We start from the raw sequence: 22,009 nt of genomic DNA, 5'->3' as shown, positions 1-22,009 counted from the left end.
GGGGGGGGGTCGATGGGGATAAGGTCAAGAGGAGATCTTTGAGGTTTTTTAGGGATAACTTTCCAGATCAGCTCTCAGGTTTTTTTAAGCCATTGAACAACCTCACAGTATCCCACTCTTCGGAATTTGGTGGTAGTATGCGTGCGCAGCTGAGCATTTTTTATGGCGCACTGATAGGTTGAGGGGCTCCCTACTCTCGTCACACCGATACCTTCGGTGACTTACATTATTCAATGGGTTAAGAGGGGGGAGGGGGTCAATGGGAGGCCTGGTCAAGGGTAACATTCCAGGGCAGCTCTGTGGGTGTTTAAAAGGGGGGAGGGACAATGTAGGCTGTGGTCAAGTGGGATCTCGGGGGTTTTCTGGGGGTATCTTTCCAAGGGAGTTCTCACGGTTTTTCTAGGGGGGGGGATTAATGGGGGGATTAATGGGAGGTATGGTCAAGGGGAGATCTCGGGGATTTTTTGGGCGTATCTTTACACAGAAGCTCTCAGGGTTTTCCGAGGGGCGGGCATGTTAATGAAGGGCATGGTCAAGGGGAGATCTCGGGATTTTTTTTATATTTACAAAAAAAAAATATTTGCAGTCCATGGGTTGATGAAGAACTTGGGTCACAATCCCGAATTACTTTTCTAATCAATCTTTCGATTGTATGTTTCGAATGTGAAATATCGTCTAAGAACCCCAGGAATCTCCTCTTAGCCATTTCCTCTGAAAATACCCTAGAAACTCCTCTGAAAAATGTTCCGTGAAAATCTCGGCGATCCCCCTAGAAAAATCCCCCTAGTTATCCCCTCAAACCTACTTTGAGAAATGTTCCCCAGATTTCTCCGAAATTTCGTTCCAACCATACTTTCGAGATCTCTTGACCACACCCCTATTGACCCCTGGAAGTAACCTCAAAGAACCCCTCGGGATGTCCCCTTCATCATACACTCCTTGGCAAATCCTAGAAAGATCCAGAGAGCTATCCCCAAAAGTCATCTTCAAAATCACCCGAGATCTGCTCTTGACGATCCCCTTCATTAATCCACTCCAGAAAGACCCTCAGAGCTCCCCTGGAAAGTCAACCCCAAAAAACTTCCGAGATCTCCCCTNATTTCCTAAATATCCTCAAAATCCTCTACAGCCTCAAATCCAGTCCCCATCCTAACCAAATAAGTCCGCACTTCCCTCATAACGCAAATGAAGCAATTAGGCTCCGACTGTCGCCAATGCCCCAGACGGACCCTAATATTTGTCCCAGATATTTGGCGCCTCCAAAAACCCCCACTCCTCAATTTTCCTCAGATCCGCCCTTTTTCCAAGACTCATGTCCTACAAAATAACTCTCCCTCAATTCAGTTCAAAATCACCCCCCGAACTTACAACACCTCCTAACTTAGGAGTCTTACTTTAATAAATCGTGAACACAATTATCTCGCTTCTCCGGCTCTCCTTATTATTAAATCGTTATTTCATCGAAATACGACGATCTCAATTAGGAGGGGGGAAGTGAATTTTTAATTCACGAGCGAATGGTGAAAAGTCACTGTGCGCCGAGAAGAAAATTATTTTTCTCACTGGCCCATGACTTTGTCGTAGTTTGTATTTTTTTGTTACAGAGATTAAGGGATGCAACGGGGATCGATTGATGGGGAATTCAATTCTCCGTCCCACCCTCTGTGTTTCATTCCTTAATATTAATTAGTCAGCAAATGAATCACCTGAAAAACATTAAGAACATGTTGAGGACGAGGAGGATATAAATTACCCTCCGAAACTATCCCTGCGACAGCGGGACTGCTACTGCCGATGCCGAGTTACCCGCACAGGCAGTTCGCCCAGCCGTCAGATTCGACCGTGGCGGCATCCCTCCGTTGGGGTCGAACTACTTTTGGCTTGGGGTCAGTCCAACCCCGAGATCTGAGCCTCTACTTTAGTCAATCCTCTTTGGCCTCTACTTTAGTCAATCCTCTTTGGCCTCTACTTTAGTCAATCCTCTTTGTCTAAATCGCTATATACTTAGCAGATCGAAAAATTATTTCTGAGTGAATTTTATTTAATTATAGCAATTGGGAATAATTAGAGAGAATTTGGGAGCACAAAATTATAATTTAGGAGTCCATAGTTGATTTATAATTAATTGTTTAAATTCCATATAGTTAGCAGATAATATATTGAAAAAAAAATAGTGGTATGAATCGATAGCAAATAATTTGGGAAGTTCAAAAATGTCAAAGTCAGAATTAGGGAGTAGATAAATATTTATTTATGAGGATCCTCATAAGAAAGTTAAAAAATATTTATTTATAAAATATTTATCCACTCCCTAATCCGGAATTTGACTTTTTCGAACTTCCCAAATTATTTGCTATCGATTCATACCCCTATTTTTTTCAATATATTATCTGCTAACTATATGGAATTTAAACAACAATTAATTATAAATAAACTATGGACGCCTAAATTATAATTTTGTGCTCCTAAATTCTCCCTAATTATTCCCAATTGATATAAATGAAATTCATCCGGAAATAATTTTTCTATCTGCTAAGTATATAGCGGCCTTGGTAACAGAAATAGTAGATAAAGTAGTTTCCCGATCTACCATCTCCATTGAAAAACCCCCTAACCTTAAATGCAAAGTATTTGCTCACTCATTCCAAAACAATTAAAATTCCACTGGGATAAAGATATGAGCTAACATGTTCAACGGATTCGTACATTCAATTCCAGTTCCCAGATTGTACAAAACTGTTGCGAAAACCGTGCGTCAGGTGACTGAGGAGGGAGCTAGTCTGAAACAACTGATCTACGAGAAAAAACACCCGGTGAGTGCACGTGTTCGACTCCGCCTCGATCATAATTCATATTTTTTTCTTCCTCACTGAATAATCTTCACGTAAACGATACAGTTATCTTCATTAGTATCATTTTAACATCATCTCTCATTTTTTCCGCCTGAGAAAAACACAAAGAGAGAAAGTTTGTAGTTTTACGTAAAAGTCGTTGAATTCCTCCACTGTCGTGCTGAAATCTCATGAGAAAAAATCTTGGGAATATGTGAAGTTTTCACTTATTTTGAAGCAGTATTAAGGAGAGATCCTGGTGAAATTTGAAAGTCTTCGGTTAATGCAAATAACTATCGAGCGACTTTTCACATACCATGGGGTACCTAAAAACTATAAGAAAAATTCCGTCCCCAACCTTTTTATCCCGTACGTCACGCGAAAACGTCGTTTTTCGTGTTTTTGGTTTTGAAATGTGCCTCGCATCATAATTTTAGTCCCCCCTCTCCCTCCTCAAAAATATCCAAGTACTTTGGCCATTTTTTCTCCAGTGAAACGCGTTTCTACTTTTGTAGTCGAACATGAGAGTTTTCATTTGGGCTCCATTTGACCCGAAGTTTCCGGACATTTTACGATTTTATCCTTTAACTGTGCAAGTCTTGATTGACTCTCGATATTGAACTGTTACAAAACATTTTAAAAATGTGAAAAAAAGTTTACAATTAATTTTCTACTATAAACATTATTTGCTGGGAATCGTAACAAATTTATTCATATTCAGAATTTGACCAGAAATCGATTTTATGCCTAAAAAAATGTCTCCGAAAGTTTAAACCATTTCAATTATTTATTTATAAACGACAAAGGTCTAAACAAATAACAATCCTATGCAAAATGTAATTTGAATGACACTGAATATTCATGATTTTGTGCAAACTCTTCTCACCCAATTTAATTGAAAAATTGGATGGTTGAATCTATAATGTGGTCTGTACCAAAAAGTAAAGCATACTTGGATATCTTTAACGAACTCCAGTTGAGTTATTGAGTCTTACGAGGAAGAATAAATTTAGGAAGCCCAAAAAATAATTGTTGATCATTGATAATTTTTCGCATAAATTCTAACTTTGATGAGTGTAACAAATTGATACTGACGTTCATTTTTCCTCGTCCGGGGGTTGGTATTGGCCCTTCCCCACACTCAAAAAAGTGAAAATCATTACGGAAAAATATCGTTCACGACTAGTGTCATGGGTTTTTTGTTACTCGCATGGTTGGTTCCGAATGGAGATTACGTATTAGAATTACAAAAACGGCGATATCTCGAAATTTTTTCTTCTTCCTTCATCCTTTGTCATTCGAAGTGTATTACCTTGATTCAATTATTATACTACCAAATTAATGTTCCATTTTTCCAGAATTTCATTTTCTTCAAATCCTCTTAGTTTAAAAACGTAAAGGTTCTTAGTTTGAAAACCCAATGTTCTCAATTCCAACACTTTTGTCACTTACAATGAGTAGTTTTGATATTGGATTTTTCTTCGAACATGAAGTAACCTGTTTCTTATTCAAGTACAATGCGTTCTAGAACCATAAATTTCATAAAATCAGTCACTTCACCACTTATGTAATTTACAGAAATTTTTAATAGAGAATATTTTATAGATAACATCAATAGATTTTCATCTTTCCACCTAATTTATTCTAATGACATTTCTGTAGAAATTCTCCAGTTTTAATTTTCTCAATTGTTTTTTACTTGAATTTTTATCAAAAGGAAAAAAAAAAGTATTGAAAAAAACTTAGAAAATTTATTTCGAAGAACTTCTACAGAAAACGTTTGTCATCACTCATTCATGCAAAAGAAAAATTTATTACCCTTTCACAATTCAGAATCTCAAAGGAGTCTACGCCCTAGCAACAACAACCCTCCACAATGCCGGAAAACTGAACGAAATAATTCGAAAGACTCAATTATTATTCAAAGAGCCACGTTTCGATCCCTGGCTAGCTCGTGTCCTCATAACAGAACTGATATGGGGAAAAGGAATCCTAAAAAACGAATCAAAACCAGTTCAAACAATTCTCACCTACGAGAACGAAATTCGTCAACATTTGCAAAACTCGAGTCCAGAATCACCCAAAGAGGAGCCCAAAAAGAGAGGTAACTGTACATTCACACTTTAATCCACATTTATTATTTTTCCAGAGATCATAAAATTCTCGATGTCAACACGTGGAGATTCTCACTGATGCATTGATGGTTCTCATCATACGAAACAGTCGAATTCAGTCAAGAGATAGATCGAGATTCAAGAGATTATTTTCGTGCGTTATACCTCGAGAGGGAAAATCCATTAACAGGAGTAGAAAAATAAATTCAGTCGATATGAGTCTCGTTAATGTCCTGGGAACATTGTTCCTCTACAGTGCAGCTATGTTTACCTTACCCTTCCTGACATTTTTTGGTGTCCAAAATTTTCTTAATACAGAGTATCACATGGAGAAATTTACTAGCAATTGCATCTCGGTTTTGGCTGCTGTAGTTGTGGTCAATCTTATCATTGCTTGTTATGTTTATAAAGCTCTTATGGAGCCTGATGAGCCAAAGAATGATGATGGGATTGATGAGGAGGGGGAGGAGGAGGATCATGAGAAGAGGGACTAATCGAAGAATTGAGTCGTGCATTTATTGTTATGTAAAGTCAGTCAAGAAGAATTCAAGTTCCTTGAGAATGCCTTTGAATCAGAAGAAGATGAAGGAATTTTTGTAAGGACTTTATTGCAGCTTTCGCTGATGTGAGTGCTAGAAAAACGAATTCTGATAAAAAATAGGCCATCTCAAGGTTTTTTTTCCAGAACTGATGGAGAGTATTAAGTGAAACGAAATAATTGAACTCAATTTGAGAGCAGTTTTGGACAGATCTCAGAATCTAAAGAAGATGACAAAATTTCTCTGGGGATATATTTTTTGCAGCTCTCGATGTAAAAGAAAAATCAAAAGAAATAGCGCATCCGTTAGGAAGTTCCATTATATTTTTGCGATTCTATTGAGTATTTATGCATTTTTACTGACTTATAAAAAATATTTAATAGAATATAAAATATTTTGTATTAAAAGGCCTCCACTTGATTTTTTAAACTTCAATTTTTCAATGACTAACGGAAAACAATCAGGGAAAAACATGGAATAATTAGTATAAATAGCTTACAGTGGTTATAAGAATGATTTCTAGAAAAATTGGTACAATAGTCAGATTTTTCTATAAAACTATTTTCTTGAAAAAAAAGCGTGGAACAATCGGCGATAGAATTTTCAATAGAAATTCAGTCGAATATTCTAGCCAATGCATTAGATTTTTCTGTGGATTTTTTACGGATCAAATTTTTCCATAAAAAATATTCCTAAAATGGCACTATGTTTCTCAGATCTGAAGATATTCATCAAGAACTGATCTTCAAGTGAAGTTGATTAATCTCGTTCTTCCCTTGAGTGCCTGAATCGAAAATTCCTTTCATTTTGTTCCAGTGATTAATTTAGAAATTATTGCTTTCATGTCAAATCCATTCTTTATCTAATATCTTTTGTGATTATACACAGTATTCACCCATGTATAATAGAAGTCATGTAAATGATTTGATATTATCGATCAATGTGAGAATAAAATAGTATTGATATTAGTTTTTGTGTTTTCATTCCCATCCCGACGAGAACATCTAATCCTGGGAGCCCTTTCTTGTTTTTTACAGCTCAGAAACCGAGGTATGTTCGGATTAATACACTGGTGAAGAGCGTTGATGATGCGATAGAGGGGTTCAAGGGGGATGGATATGAGCTTTTGCCTAAACCCAAGACGTATGGAGAGTTTCTAGAGTTTGTGAAGAATCTGGAAAACTGGCCTTACCCGGCATTCATCCAGGATTTTCATATTGATGAGTTGTTTGCTTTTCCTTCGGGAACGCATTTCTATAATCATCCTGGGTATCAATGTGGGGCTATTGTGTTGCAGGACAAGGTGAGACTGAATGTCAAAAGACATTTTTTGCCATGAAATTTCTCAGCTGCAGATACAACAACAAAATTTGTAGGAAAGCCCAACGCGACGGCTAGGAAATTGTATTGGATTTCTATTAAAATTCTTTAGTGTAATTTTTCTTTTTTTCCGCAATTGTTTGAATAGACATGTTCAATTGAAAATATCCTTTATTGAAAAATAGGTGAAGTATTTCTTTCTTAAGGCCCGGGTGGATTATCTTTCGAACGTGATCTTTGTTATTTTTTTTAATTTTGATAATCTGAAATGATCTTCAATTGCTATTTAGTTTTACATAGCCCTAGAGTCTTCAAAAACTATGATTGTACAATCAAAAAAACGTTGAAAAAAAATTGAACATTTTCAGAGAGAGTTTTTGAATAATATTGGGATGAGTTAAACTTGATTGGGAGGAAATGGCAAATTAATAATTTGATGCATCTAATGGCTGTTAGGTCGTCATTTGTCACAGTATTCCATGGCTGTCAGATCGTTAATTACTATGATAAATTATCCATTCACTATTTCCTCTCTGCAGGGATTATTTCTTAATTCTTATTAAAAACACTCTTTGAAAATGTTCAATTTTTTTTCTATTTTTTTCTATTATAAAATCATAATTTTTAGGGACTCCTGCGTGATGTAAAATCCAATGGAAATTGTGATATATTTTAGATTATGAAGATGGAAAAACAATCGAGATGATCAACGTTTGAAAGATAATCCATCCGGGCCTTAATAGGCAATATCACCTTCGCTTTTAATTAATTTCTTCATTGGATTTTCTTTCGATCAAATCCAAATATTCCAGTGAGAATCAGTGAATCTATTGATTGCATTACTTATTGCTTGAAATTTTTGTAGATAAGCTCCCTGGATGATGAAGATGATTATTCATAGGAATTCTCTTCTCTTCATCTTACCTGATATTAAACGTTGTAATGAACGATATACTTTGTATTACTTTGCAGGCCAGCTGCTTACCTGCTTATTTATTGAATCCTAAGCCATGCTCTGTTGTGCTCGACATGTGTGCTGCACCTGGGATGAAGACAACGCATTTGGCAGCGATACTTCAAAACAGAGGGTAATTAAGAATCTTTAAAGTGTTCAACTGATTATTATAGAGTTATCGAAATTCTTAGCCAATTCCGCTCCTTCCGGAAGAATGAATTCATTAGTTTTGTTGCGATGCTGGGAAATAATGGACAGACACAATATCATTAAAAAAAATCCATGTAACGTTTTCTGTCCCCGATCTTTTCGGCTATAATTTAACTCTTTTCATAGGTATTAATATAGCCATAACTATATGAATAGAGTTGAATTAATTATACTATTGACTATAATCTATAGTTATGAATATTGATATAGGTATACTTATAAATTGATAACTATAACTATTTCTACAGCTAAGTATAGCAGCGGAATTTTAAATGTTAAAAAACGAGAACATTCTGAACAAACACTAACGAAAAAGTAGTGTAAATTTAGAAATCATGTATATTGACTACATCACTCTTTACTCTCAATTATCGATTCCAAAATTTTTTCTTTTCTGTTGCAAATCATATTTTCGTCTCTGGGCTGGATAATTGGGAAATTTCAATAGTTTACCAATTACAACCACAGGCGTACACAATGTATTTCAAGAATTCCTCACGCATTCATGAGAAATTAATGTCTTTTTTTATAGAAAAGAAACTATAAGGTCCAATGGGTATATTCACAGCACGCGGAGAGCGCAAGATACCCTACTTATAAAAAAATGATATTTGAAATTTTCAGAAATAAAATATAATAGCTGTATGACATTTCAGCTTTCAAAATGATACCACTATTCTCATTATATACTGATAAAAAAAACATACATTCTCAAAATGTAGAAAGGAAGACGATTGCATATCATTATAGTCAACTCTGCCTTCTTCTTCTATTCCAGATGACTTTATGCATAAACTCTGTTAGGGGCAAGTGCCAATTTTTCTCTACGTTACGCCAAGTTTTCTCATATAATTTAAATTCAGTCGAAATATATAGTTTTTTATTTACGCCGGAAACCCTATTTGGGTTTATTCAGCGAACTACCCCCCTGCCTAACCGTGCAGCTGTAGCCGATTTTATGCATTGCACCGCATTTGTCTCCTCACGAACGGAGAAAATGCAGGGAACCACACAAAACCAGCGTCGGTACAGTCGGTTACTCTATTAGGAACCACTCGCTCGCCGAGAGCCGAGGTAAGCCGAGCGCTCTCGGGAGAAGTTGACCCAGATGAGCCCCTTTACAGAAGTTAAGGCGCCTTCTCAACCGGAATCCGAACCCTAGTCACCAGGTCGAAGATCTGACCCCTGCGAAGAGAAATAAAAAAATCCACCCCGGCTCGGATCGGAGCCCCGACCGCCTAAGCATCAAAGCAAAGGGTTGGGCGTGTAAATTACGTTGGTAAATTACACCGTTTTTTACCGACGTAATTTACGCAAATTACCTCAACGGGTCTTTTACATTTTTACATTATTTCGAAAAGCTTGGAATTTTCGGTTACTATAGAATGTTTTATTTTATTCCAACTGACGAAGACAGTGTTGGACACATAAAGATCATAAAAAATAGTATATTATGTCCCGAGGACAGATCAACTGCGAATTTTAACTTCACTTTGATCGGTTAGAACGCGGATTTCGGTACTCGGGGTATAAAATATTATATTATGTATACTATATTATTATAATTGTCTGACTCGTGTGATTAAAATCCTCGCCTTGGACTCGGATTATAACGCCACATTCGTCATAAAAAACTTTCATCGCCTGGTGACAATATACTATTACATCATGTGATACGATTTACGGTATTTTAAGAAACTCAAAAATATTAGCCTCGTACCTCGCCAATGGCGTTGTCACTGGTTTTACCGACTAAACAAAAAATCGAGAAACACGACAAAAATTTTTTCGGTTGCTGAGAAACGCGGCGAACTTACTGACCCAGTTAGTAGTGCAAGAAAAATGCTATAAAAAAGCTCAGGTGAGCTTTCAATCATCAGAGAAAGCGAAGAAATCATGAAATTTCCACATTCGATCTTTAGGGTCATTACAATGATTTCCTTCCTTTGGGTCGGGACGTTGAAAATAGTAGATTATTATATACGGGAGAAGCAAACAGGACAATTGTACCCTGGTGAAAGTCATACGGCGAAAGAAATAAAAGACATATGGCGAAAATAATTTCTTGACTGGAGAACATCGCATGCGTATTCGATCAATTCACGGTAGGTTTCAGATAAGAAATCGGTGCTGTTCGGGTTAACGGAGGATGAAACTGAATAAAAAAATAATTTTTTTTAAAAATTGGATGAAATTCCTGAAGAGACGAAGTAAGTTTGAGAGAAGGAAAAGCTGTTATTGCTTTCCTTCGAACTCATTGCGATTAAGAGCAAATGACAGTTATATTTTAGAAATATCTGAAGGTTCTCCTCTGTATAAATTCTGCATTAATTCAATATAATAGTCTCTGAACCATGATTCACCGCATCGGAGCTTTTAGTATTTTTAGTAATTTTCTCATTTTTTGTCACGAAATAAACGATTTCTTGAGGCAAGAAATTCTCCCTTTATCGCCAACTGTTCATGCTCAAGTCATGACCATTTCACAGCATTCTTACTTTGATTCATTATGGGGAATTCTTACCCCAAGCTTTTTTTTTTGAAAGGTCTTTTGAGTTCCCTTTTCGGGTCTCATTTCGGGACTCTATCCAACTCTATGCATGCGGCTATGGATTCTACACTGTCCCGCATTCGCATCCCTATAGAACATAGGAGTAGCATGGGAAACCACAGAAAACCCATGCCGGTACAGGCGGTTCCTCTATTAGCAATTCCCGAGTGGAAATTCCGGTCAGGTCTTGATCAAGTTTCGATTAGGTCAGACCTGACCACTGATAAGGTATTGATCAAGTTTATGGATCCGGTCTTGATTAGGCATGTAATGCCTCTGACCTATCCGGATTTGATCAGGACGAATGGATCCGAACTTGATCAAGTCGAATGTATGCAAACCGGATGACCTGTCTGTCAGTATCAATAATAATTATCAATGATCAGTCTAGGATCGCTCAAGCGTTGAAAAAATCGAATTTCGATTCTTTTTATTCTGAATGTGGTAACTAAAATAATGATGAACCCATAGGAATTTTTTCAAATTTTTAAAATTATTTTTGTACTGGCGCATAGCAGTTCAATTTGCTATGCACTTTTACACGTTCTCACAGAGAGAATGTGATAATCATTTTTTTAATACTCAATTAGTCAATTTATCGCTATCACCCTTTGTAGACTTTCTGAAAGGGAGGTAAGGAATACATAAAAAAAATTTTCTCTGCAAAATAGCTATTTGTTATTGAAATAAAAATCCGGATTTATGCGAGATTTAGAGATCTTCAGACGCCTCTACGAGCCCTACGGAGCATCCATTATTCGTCTAGATTTGATAGAATGATTAACAAACTATTTGACATTCGTTTGGGAAGGAAAAAAAAATTACAATAAATCCAATGCCGAGTAAACTGCGAAAGAAACTTGATAAATTTTCGTCCAAGGACAGGTGTCCGGCTTATCCGGTGCTTCCACAACGGTCGTTTAAACTGACATTGAACCCAGGCAAAAAAATTGTACCTGAGGTACTGACCCTTTTAAGAAAGGGACCTACCTTTCAACCCGCGCGTCTGCTGACCGTACATGTTTTTATTTCTTACATATAAATGTTATAGTTACAAATTTTTTTATTTCAAAATTTACATGATTGAATCGATCAATTTACGGCAATTTCAACAAAATTTGAATAGAAGAAATAGCTTAATTCTAAATAGTATCATGCCATTAATATAATTTTCATGTATCGTTGATATTTAATAGTATTAATATTAGTTTCCAATGGTTTTTTTTGCTTCCGAATGGAAGCATTGTAATCGTGCTGTTTTCACATTTTCTAATTTTGATTGGAAATTATGTAGAATGGTCTGAAACGTAAAAATACGAAGTTTGGCGACCATGTCTGTCGGTGTCAATGTCCATCGCCACCTTTCCGGTGGTCAATTTTTGGACAATTGAGTAATTAATTGGCTAAACTTATTCCAAAAAATCTGAAATTTTGTCAGATTATAAACCTTAACAAGGACTAACTCTGTGCAGAAGTTCAGCCCGATTAATCAAATAGTTTTTGAGAAAAAGCTACTCCTTTTTGCATCATTTTTCGCTAATATCTTCGAAGCTAGTCAACCGATTCCAATTTTTTTTCAAAATATTCGTTCCGATGCCTTCTATCCGAAGGAATCAAAACATATACCCGTCCATACAAAGTTTTCGAGATATTTCCGTTTTTCTGTTTTTCATAAAAATTCTTGTAATTACTCTAGCTTGTAGAAAAATTGAGATATCAACTTGAAATTTGGAAAGAATCTTCCTCTCGTGATAATAATCCTTCCTATTGAAAATGAGCTTAATCGCATGAGTAGTTTCCGAGATATTTGACTTTCTCTGAAAACCTTTTATGTGCAATATCTTAAAACTACGCAACCGATTTCAATTTTTTTTTTCAAATATTTGCTTCGATGCCTTCTATTAAAATCAATCAAAACATATACGGCCGTTCATACAAAGTTTTCGAGATATTTCCGTTTTTCTGTTTTTTCATAAAAATCCTTGTAATCACTCGAGCTTGTGCAAAAATTGAGATATCAACTTGAAATTTGTACAGAATCTTCCTCTCATGATAACAATCCTTCCTATTGAAAATAAGCTCAATCACATGGGTAGCTTCCGAGATATTCGCCTTTCTCTGAAAACATTTTATGTGCAATAGCTTAAAAGCTACGCAGCCGATTTCAATTTTTTTCTCAAAATATTTGTTTCGATGCCTTCTATCCGAATCAATCAAAACATATGTACCCGTTCATACAAAGTTTTCGAGATATTTCCGTTTGTCTGTTTTTTCATCAGGAGGCAGTTATTTTCACTGACATTGTTGATATCTACTCTGAGCGGGTTTGGTGTTTCCATTTTTTTTCTTTCCTTAATAGAATTACTACAGATCCATTCAGAAGTTTAATACCAATGGAATTGGTAGGAATGGAAGAAAGAAAAAGAGTTATAACACATGAAGTAACGGTCAGATGGCTTCGGCCAAAAAGGCTCGAACCCCTGCTTGTTTTAAATAGCATTCTATTGAAATGCAACGAGAGGCATCAAATTTAAAGGTTTTCGTTCATTATCCGAAAAGAATACTTTCAATTTAACTTTAATTCTCCTCTATATAGTAAAAAATTCATAAAATTACACATAACAACAAAAATGCAATAGAAATTGTAAAGCACTTGTAATAGATAGATGATATTTGCTCACAAATAAAATCAAATTATTCGAATTCTTGTTACCTAATGAATCATCATGGGAATTAAATACGTTAAACGCTGTTCAGAGGCTCTTTTGATGAGCTTTTCAATGAGTATCGAATATGTATAGTTAATTGAGAAGAGGATCTCGGAGACAAATTTCAATAGCGAAGTGGTCAATCGGCCCAAGTCGACTTAGATTCCTCTTGAGTGTTCATACAATAATCTCGGAATCTATTGGATATATTGAACTTTTTATAATAACCTTTTTTGTAGAGCGGAGCAAGGTCTAAAAGAAAGATGTTTACGAAAATTACGTGATTTCCTTTAGATTTCGAGATATTGTTCAAAAACTTGAAGCATACTGAAATCGACATGAACCGAGATTGCTCAGGTCAATATGAATTTTTCATTAGGCTGTGTTCTTCAGATAGTTCTCTAATGAAAACTGTAATTCCTCCCTGGTGTAGCCAGATGTCAATGCCCACAATTTTCTGACCACGAGCATTGCATCTTATTTAGAGTTTTCATCTTTCGTGAGCAAATCATTGTATTCACTCACGAGAGATACGCTTCTCTCAGCTACGTCGTTTGTCACTAGGAGAGATCTCACAGTTTTTAAAGCATTCCCATAATCTTCTCTTTGTCCCCACTTCATTGGATCGATATCCAAAAAAGTATGGGGTATATTTAAGATTTCGAAGAATTTAATTGTGTTTTGCGTCACAAATTGATCTAGAATCAACTCTTGGCTAAATTTTCGACCCTTAACCCCTGATTTTCTCCTCTTCCGATCATCTTGAAATGGGGAGCGAGATTTAATAGCATCGCACATTCTCCTTTTCATATCTATATTGACATTGTCGTCGAAGAATGCAAAAGCGATGAGTTCTTGTGATAAGTACCAGAGATGGTTCGCAAATTTATCAAATACAGTTTCATAAACTCCTGACAATGCTGAATTATCCGTAGTCAACTTTTTCAATAATTGCAAGTCATTGTTGGGAGCTTCAATTGCATCGGAAGATGTAAACCTGCTCTTCTGGTACAGAAGAACAATAAAAATACAAATTTTCCTCAAACCTGATGTCTCATGGGACGTCAATCGAGATTGGTCTCTGAATAGATAAATTTTTAGCGAATAAATCGCTTTCGCCATCCACCTTGCATGATGAATGGGGCCAAGAGCTCTGAAGCGATTACCATCCGGAAGATTTCCGCCCAAGAATATGATGACGAGTTCCAGAAACTCTTTGTAGTTCTTCCGGCTGTTGTTGATCTATGGAGTGATACATAAAGAAGGGATTGAGTTTCGTAATTTAATACGGTAAAGGAAAATGATTTTGCCATAATAAATACCGTCGAATCCTTTACTACCTACCTCTAATTGGAAATATGCGAAAGCACGGGCATCTTTCGCCTCATTCTCAACTGCGGCTTGGGATCAGTATCTCGCACTCCTGGAGAAAATTTACTTCTTTCGATGTCCATCCACTACCCTTGAAATCTCTTAAAAATGGGAATTTCTGGCCCAGAACATGGCCCTATCGAAATTTCAAAGGCAGATTTGAGGAGTAACTCAAAAATGTGATGCCGGCACGCAAGATATAGAAGAATATAGAAGATATAGAAGATTTCTTCCCAATAACTTCTCCAGTAAAACACAGGCGCCATTTGCGCTGCCTGTGTTGGTGGAAGTGGTATCAAATACCATGGCACAGACTTCATTGACAAGTCCCCATTCGTCCAGGCACGTAAAGATGGCATTTGCCTGCTCTTAGCCACTTCCTCGGTCCAGCTTCGGCACTCCTAACAATTCGTCTCCTTCGATACCCGATACAAGAATGGGGAGTCGGTCGACTTTGTTGAATTTGCTGTCTATGGCTGGTAGTAGTTTACCATCCCAATGAACGGTCGTGAAACTGGGGGAGTTATTTATGATATCGTCTTTTATGACGTCACTCAGATTTACGTTGGGTCCGTCTGTTCCTACCGACCGTTTCACGACTTAGATGAACCTTCTTCGAGTGACGCCAGCTGACATGAGGGCAGACGCTAGAATCCGTGCAGACATGCAGTCGCTGACTTTGGCTCGATCCAACACAGCAGTAAGGTCCGCAGTCAGGATCTTTATTTTCTTTGCCTTGCTGGGCTGCACGAACGAGCGGAAATCTCCATCAGCTTCTTCTTCATCTTCAAAGTACAGAAACAGCTCATCGAGATCTTCCTCATCCCACTAATAATTGCTATAATTCGCAAGAATCCCGCTACACTCGTCTGCAAAATAATGAGAATTCATTAGTAAAAATTGGGAAAATTCATGAGTTAAAATTGAGGGTAGAAAGACTTTGAGGGGACGGCGCTTGATATCACTCAGATATGTTCCCCATGGTACGCCTGCAGCAATTGCCGATCGGCTGGATCGTTTGAAGAAATTTCCATTTATTTAAGACAAGTGACATTTTTTATGAATTAAATCCTTGTTTCAGCGGTGTGGAAACAAAGAATTAGTGCGGAAAGAAGAAATATCATTTATTGTTAATCTGTCCCCCAGACGCATGAAATTGAAAAATCAGTCCAGTCTACCCAATAATCGAGTAATGGGAGTTTTTTTTTAATTTTCCGTAAAATGTGCTGAATATCAGTAGCAGTCCATTATTTGCTAATTCCACTTCGAAGTAGCTTAATTAGTCTTTACTCAATGTTTAATGCAATAATCAATTCATTTATTTGAAGAAAACAAAGGAATAAAACAAGATAATACGACAAATGTTTTGAAAATTCATTGAAAATTATTTCTCATAGTATTTTATGCAACTATTGTCATTTTTCGTTGAAGGCAAAATCAGTTAAACTATTTTGGAGTTGAATTTGCAAAAAGTGGATTGTAATTGTTATTCTACATATTTTTTTATCATTTTGAAACAAGGATTCAACTTCTGAAAAATGTCACTTGAATGTCCTGGGATTTCTGAAATTTATAGTAGTCTCCCCGCAATCAGAACTACTCATCACTGTGAAAATGAAAAAAAAAGGGAAATAAATTATTTACCTTTTTGAAGTTCTTTGGGCTATACATTTCATTTTCTTCTTCACAGGGAGGGATCCAGTTAGCTGTGTCGATGATTTGGTCCAAGTAACCCTGTCTTCTCTTCCCACGGTGGAGATCCAACAAAGTTCTTACGGTTTCATTTTTCATCACATTCACTTGTTTCTGATGTGCGATATCGAACAACTCATCTAACTCGTACATGAAACCAATCGCTGCACTTTGAGCGTTTTCGTATTTCTCCAGACGCCCCGGACCGTTCTTGCGAATTTTTTTATAATCATTCAGTAACTTCTCAAATTTAGTAATCGCATTTCCCTCCGTGATGGTTGGGATTTCCTCATAGTGCCAAAATATGACACACTTGCGAATAACGCATCTGGCTGCTTCGCGAGGACTCAATATCGGAGTGGCATGTCGCGTATATTGAAAAAAACACTCCAAAACATGGCGTTTTGATGGTAACTGATTACCCTGAATGTCTGATTTTGCGTGACCAATGAATGAGATTTCGGAATCTAGTCGTGTCATTGGCATTTTTGCACTTTTTTTTCTCTAAATAATTGGCGGATATTATTGACACACGACCACAGGCACTGAAAGTTCGTTCGTTANAAATCAGTTAAACTATTTTGGAGTTGAATTTGCAAAAAGTGGATTGTAATTGTTATTCTACATATTTTTTTATCATTTTGAAACAAGGATTCAACTTCTGAAAAATGTCACTTGAATGTCCTGGGATTTCTGAAATTTATAGTAGTCTCCCCGCAATCAGAACTACTCATCACTGTGAAAATGAAAAAAAAAGGGAAATAAATTATTTACCTTTTTGAAGTTCTTTGGGCTATACATTTCATTTTCTTCTTCACAGGGAGGGATCCAGTTAGCTGTGTCGATGATTTGGTCCAAGTAACCCTGTCTTCTCTTCCCACGGTGGAGATCCAACAAAGTTCTTACGGTTTCATTTTTCATCACATTCACTTGTTTCTGATGTGCGATATCGAACAACTCATCTAACTCGTACATGAAACCAATCGCTGCACTTTGAGCGTTTTCGTATTTCTCCAGACGCCCCGGACCGTTCTTGCGAATTTTTTTATAATCATTCAGTAACTTCTCAAATTTAGTAATCGCATTTCCCTCCGTGATGGTTGGGATTTCCTCATAGTGCCAAAATATGACACACTTGCGAATAACGCATCTGGCTGCTTCGCGAGGACTCAATATCGGAGTGGCATGTCGCGTATATTGAAAAAAACACTCCAAAACATGGCGTTTTGATGGTAACTGATTACCCTGAATGTCTGATTTTGCGTGACCAATGAATGAGATTTCGGAATCTAGTCGTGTCATTGGCATTTTTGCACTTTTTTTTCTCTAAATAATTGGCGGATATTATTGACACACGACCACAGGCACTGAAAGTTCGTTCGTTAATATTGTAACACAAGCGGAAGGACAAAGATTCTTGCGATGCTAGCTCTTTGGAAGTCGTTCACTGAGTGACCATTAGAACAGTTCAGGAAATGGTCAGAAAATATTCAATTGCCAGATGAATATTGGACAAGATAGTCATAAGCAAATTAGGGAGGAGGGTTCAAGGGTTTTGTTTCCACAAATCGTCAATTCAGCCCCATTCATTAAGGTTCTTGGAAGCTAAGTCATTTGTGAGCTCCTTTATGAAGACAATTCCTGAGTTTGAGCTAGTGGGCGTCATTGGAAGTCCAGTTTATTGGCGACCCCTGAGTCACAGGAATCAGAGTGACATGTAAATGCCAAAATACGGAGATTCATTTTAGAAGTAAATACGCCAACAGAAATTTGAAAGTCTTCCACTCTGAGGATATATTTTAGACTTTACGTTGCCCTACCATTAAGGGGAGACCCTGTGAGCTTCAAGAGTCCCAGGATATTCAAATGACCATTTCCATAGAGGAGAAAGTTCATTCGTAGAAACGAAAAATTAGTGCAAAAAATTTGTTAATCCAAGAAATCACTTGATTTGTCCCCCAGACGTTTGAAATCGAAAAATCGGTCCAGTGTACCCAATTTTTGAGCTATGGATTTTTTTTTCATCAAATTTTTTTAACAAATTTGTCGAAAAACAATTAAAATCAGCTTTTTGCAAATTCGACTCCAATAAAGCCTAATTTATTTTGAAATGCAATAATTAATGAATTTTTGACAGAATAAAACTTTTTTATAAAAATTAAAAAACTAAAAAAGTTCTGAAAATTCTTTGAGGAATGATTTTTCATAGTTTTTCATGAGACTAGTGTAATTTTTCATTAAAGAAAAAATAAATTAAGACATCTTCGAATCGAATTAGCAAAAAGTGGAATGTAATTGTTATTCTATACATTGAAAAAAAATCCATAGCTTAAAAAGTAGGTACCTTGGACCGATTTTACATTTTTAGGCTTCGGGAAACAAATGAACAATAAATAACCATTTTTATACCGGCCAAAATATATTGAGAACTACTGAAAAGTTGACGAGACATGCAGCATTAAATGTTCTGATGAAGAATAATGTTTCCGATTCATGTTTCCACGACTCATAGATATCGTGTTATTATTATTAATATTCATGGAGCACATCGTTCTGTGTGACAGGGACAACTGCGAGCGTCTCTGTCTCGCACAGGGCAGTCGTATAGTTGGGTTTCTATTGCTCCCCAGAAAACGCATGTATTTCCGACCTCCTCGCTATGGGTGCAATAGTGACGGGCCTATACTAGTCGCTGCATTCTCTACCTGAACAGATCCGAAGAACCATCCTCTATCATTTTTACAACCTAGCACCGGACCGTAATCAAGGATATTTAACTTTTACCCAAGTTATATAACCATTGACTGGCAGTAGGTCAGATATTTTAGTCAAACTTGAAATGCCATGCGCTACTGCAAAATTGAATTAAAAAATCGTAAAAAATCACACAGCCTCACAGTTCCCTGGACCATTTGTTTCAACTCTAAAAAAGTTGAATTTTTAATTCTTATCTATTATGAGCCATCCTACTCACCATGTGTACCGTTCAACCAAGCACTCACCTGTGGGATCAACCGGTGAGTCCATCTTCCCTTCGACGAACTGTTCCACTTCTCCTGCCATTGCTGCAGACTTTTTCGCCTCTCTTCTGCTGCGCTCAGTGTCTCAGAATTCTTCCGCTGATACAATGACCTTCGTTCTTCGACCAATTATTCTATGGGGCGCATCCCGGCTATGACGCACACTGCGTCTTCGGATACCGCACGATAGGCGCTCGTGACTCGCAAAGCACTCAGTCGATAGACTAGCGCCACTTTCCGCCGTGATTCCTGCAGTTTCAATGTATCAGTCCATATGGAAATGCCGTAGGTGAGCACTGACGTGACCACCGACGACAGTAGGGCTCTTCTTCTTTGTTTTGGGCCCCCAATGTTAGGCATGAGGCGCGATAAGGTGTGTATGTGGGTGTGATACTTGCCGGCATAACAAGATCATGCCGACCAAGTATGAAAAAAACATAGGTTTATAAAAATATTTATAATAAATATTTCTAGTGAACAGTGTGAAAAATGATTGTAAAAATATTATGTATCTTTTTTTTATATAAATACAAAATATTTTTAACAGTCAATTGTTTTTTTCTTTTTTTTCCTTTGAAAATACCCCTCACCCTTATGATGCTTGTGAACCCTTATGATCCTCAGGACCCTTATGATCCTCATGCCCCATCTCAAAACTGCTCGAGCTGCAGAATCCGTGATTAATTGATTAATCAATTGGTCAATTAATTAATTAATTAAGCAATTACTCACTTATAGCAGCTCCGCAGACACCTGGTCCACAGACCCTTATGACCCTCCCCAAAGCGGTCGAGGTGGAAAATCCGCAAGTTACCCCGCGAACTAATCCCGCGAATTAAATACGCTAATCGACTAATTAATTAATTAGTTAACTGACCAATCAATTAGTCACCCATCACCCACTCACGGGAGACCCCGCCAACTGACCCTCGTGACCCTTCCCAAATCGCCGGCCCAGAACCCGCAAAATTCACCTGGCGAATTAATTCCGCGAATTAATTAATCAACTGATCAATTAATTAGCCACCCACCACCCACTCACGGGAGGCCCTCGTGACCCTTCCCAAATCGTTGACACAGAACCTGCGAATTAACCCTGCGAATTAATTCCGCGAATCAATTAATTAATTGATCAATTAATTAGCCACCCACCACCCACTCACGGGAGACTCTCGGACACCTCGCCAACTGACCTTCGTGACGCTTCCCAAATCTTTGGCCCAGAACCCGCGAATTAACCCCTCGTATTAATTAATTAATTGGTCAATTAATTAGCCACGTGACCCTTCCCAAATCGTTGACCCAGAACCGGTGCTATATATCTACTTCGGTATGCGCGGATCTACATTTTAGGTTAAGACTGCCGTTCCATCGCTTTGGCTTCCCACCGTACTCTGTCTTACCGAAGGGCCTCAGAGACGCTTCAGTCCCTAGAATGCTTAGATCAGCATTCTCATGGTTTTGTACGACTAAAACTGTGTTGGTATTATCATTGACAATGTTCCAAAATAGTCAAACGTCTTCTCTTTTGAAAGTCGGACTCCTGTAACACCCGTCAGAACACTTACCTTGCTGATGATGCTCAATTTTACAACATTCTTTGAGTTGCACATATTAAAATAATATTTAATCCGACGTGTCAGACGTCGGATTTCACACTGTCAAAGTAAAGGCCTCTAGTTCTTCAATTTACATTGCAGGAAAAATAATTGACTTTTTTACCCATAACCCCCATTTTTCCAATTTACGGATCTCGAAATTGTTCTTTGTTGTTCCGAGTTGACCATGAATAATCACCGTATTAATTTCTTTCAGAAAGGTCTTATCAGTTGAAAGAAACGAGCGTCGCTATCAAGTCCTATGCGAGATGGTCAACAATGCTAATGCGGATTGCGTCCAAACACTTAATCTCGATGCATTGATACTAACTCCTGAAACTTGTGGAGATGTGGAGTATATTTTGGTCGACCCCAGTTGTTCCGGATCAGGTAAAGCTTCTGTTTGAAATATTTTCATGAAAATTGTCAGAGGAAATAAGACTTCAAGAGAGGCCATTCAAATATGAGGTTACACGACTGGCGGCCGCGAGGGGGATCTGTAGTTTGTGACATTTCGTGATGAATGGAGGGAGGCAGTTGCTCAATTTGTGCTATCACACTATATTCTTTCCATTTTCACTCCAGAAAATCGCAAATGAAATTTGGGTTCGCGTTCGCTTTTTCTCACGAAAGAAACTGGGATTTCACCAGTTTCTAAAATTATCTCACAGATTGATGGAGAGGAATATCAGAATGCTGTGATGTCAAAAATTTAATGAGTTACGAAGTGTTTGAAGGGCATCGCATAAAGATTCAATTTAGTAGCGAAGTGGTAAAACACTTTTATAAATTTTTAAATCACAATAACAGCGGCAGGGGGGGGGAGTCATGGAATTTGTGACGTAATATACAAGGGAGTCTAAAATGTGGGATGGGTGCAACTGGACACAGTCAACTGAACACATCCGCAACTGACCACAGATCTGGTAACTTCGGCAACTGAACACACACGTAAATACAAGAGGGTGAAACGTAGTGATATTGTCAACTTAGTCTTCCCTATCGACGAAGTCAGTTGATGATATACATGGGAGATGGCGCTCATAGATTAAAAACGGAGGAATGAGAATTACTTCTATATAGTGTGAGCTAACTTTGGG

At 37.3% G+C, this 22,009-nt stretch overlaps 1 protein-coding gene across 1 annotated transcript; it reads left to right on the top strand.

The window, feature by feature from the left end:
- Positions 1–2,493: 2,493 nt before the first annotated feature.
- LOC107042862 (probable 28S rRNA (cytosine-C(5))-methyltransferase) lies at positions 2,494–21,299 on the top strand (the record flags this gene model as incomplete). Its single annotated transcript, XM_015264069.1, is given in 5 exon segments — positions 2,494–2,813; positions 4,665–4,935; positions 6,522–6,787; positions 7,777–7,892; positions 21,127–21,299. Coding segments are annotated over 5 exon segments (952 nt in total), but the record flags the coding sequence as incomplete, so codon positions are not given.
- Positions 21,300–22,009: the final 710 nt, after the last annotated feature.

Source organism: Diachasma alloeum, unplaced genomic scaffold, assembly GCF_001412515.2.
Source record: "Diachasma alloeum isolate Michigan unplaced genomic scaffold, Dall2.0 Dall_scaffold_00532, whole genome shotgun sequence".
In the NCBI taxonomy this organism is placed as follows: Eukaryota; Metazoa; Arthropoda; class Insecta; order Hymenoptera; family Braconidae; genus Diachasma; species Diachasma alloeum.
The sequence above is the reverse complement of the archived record's forward strand: the minus strand, read 5'-3'. Positions and strand labels throughout refer to the sequence as shown.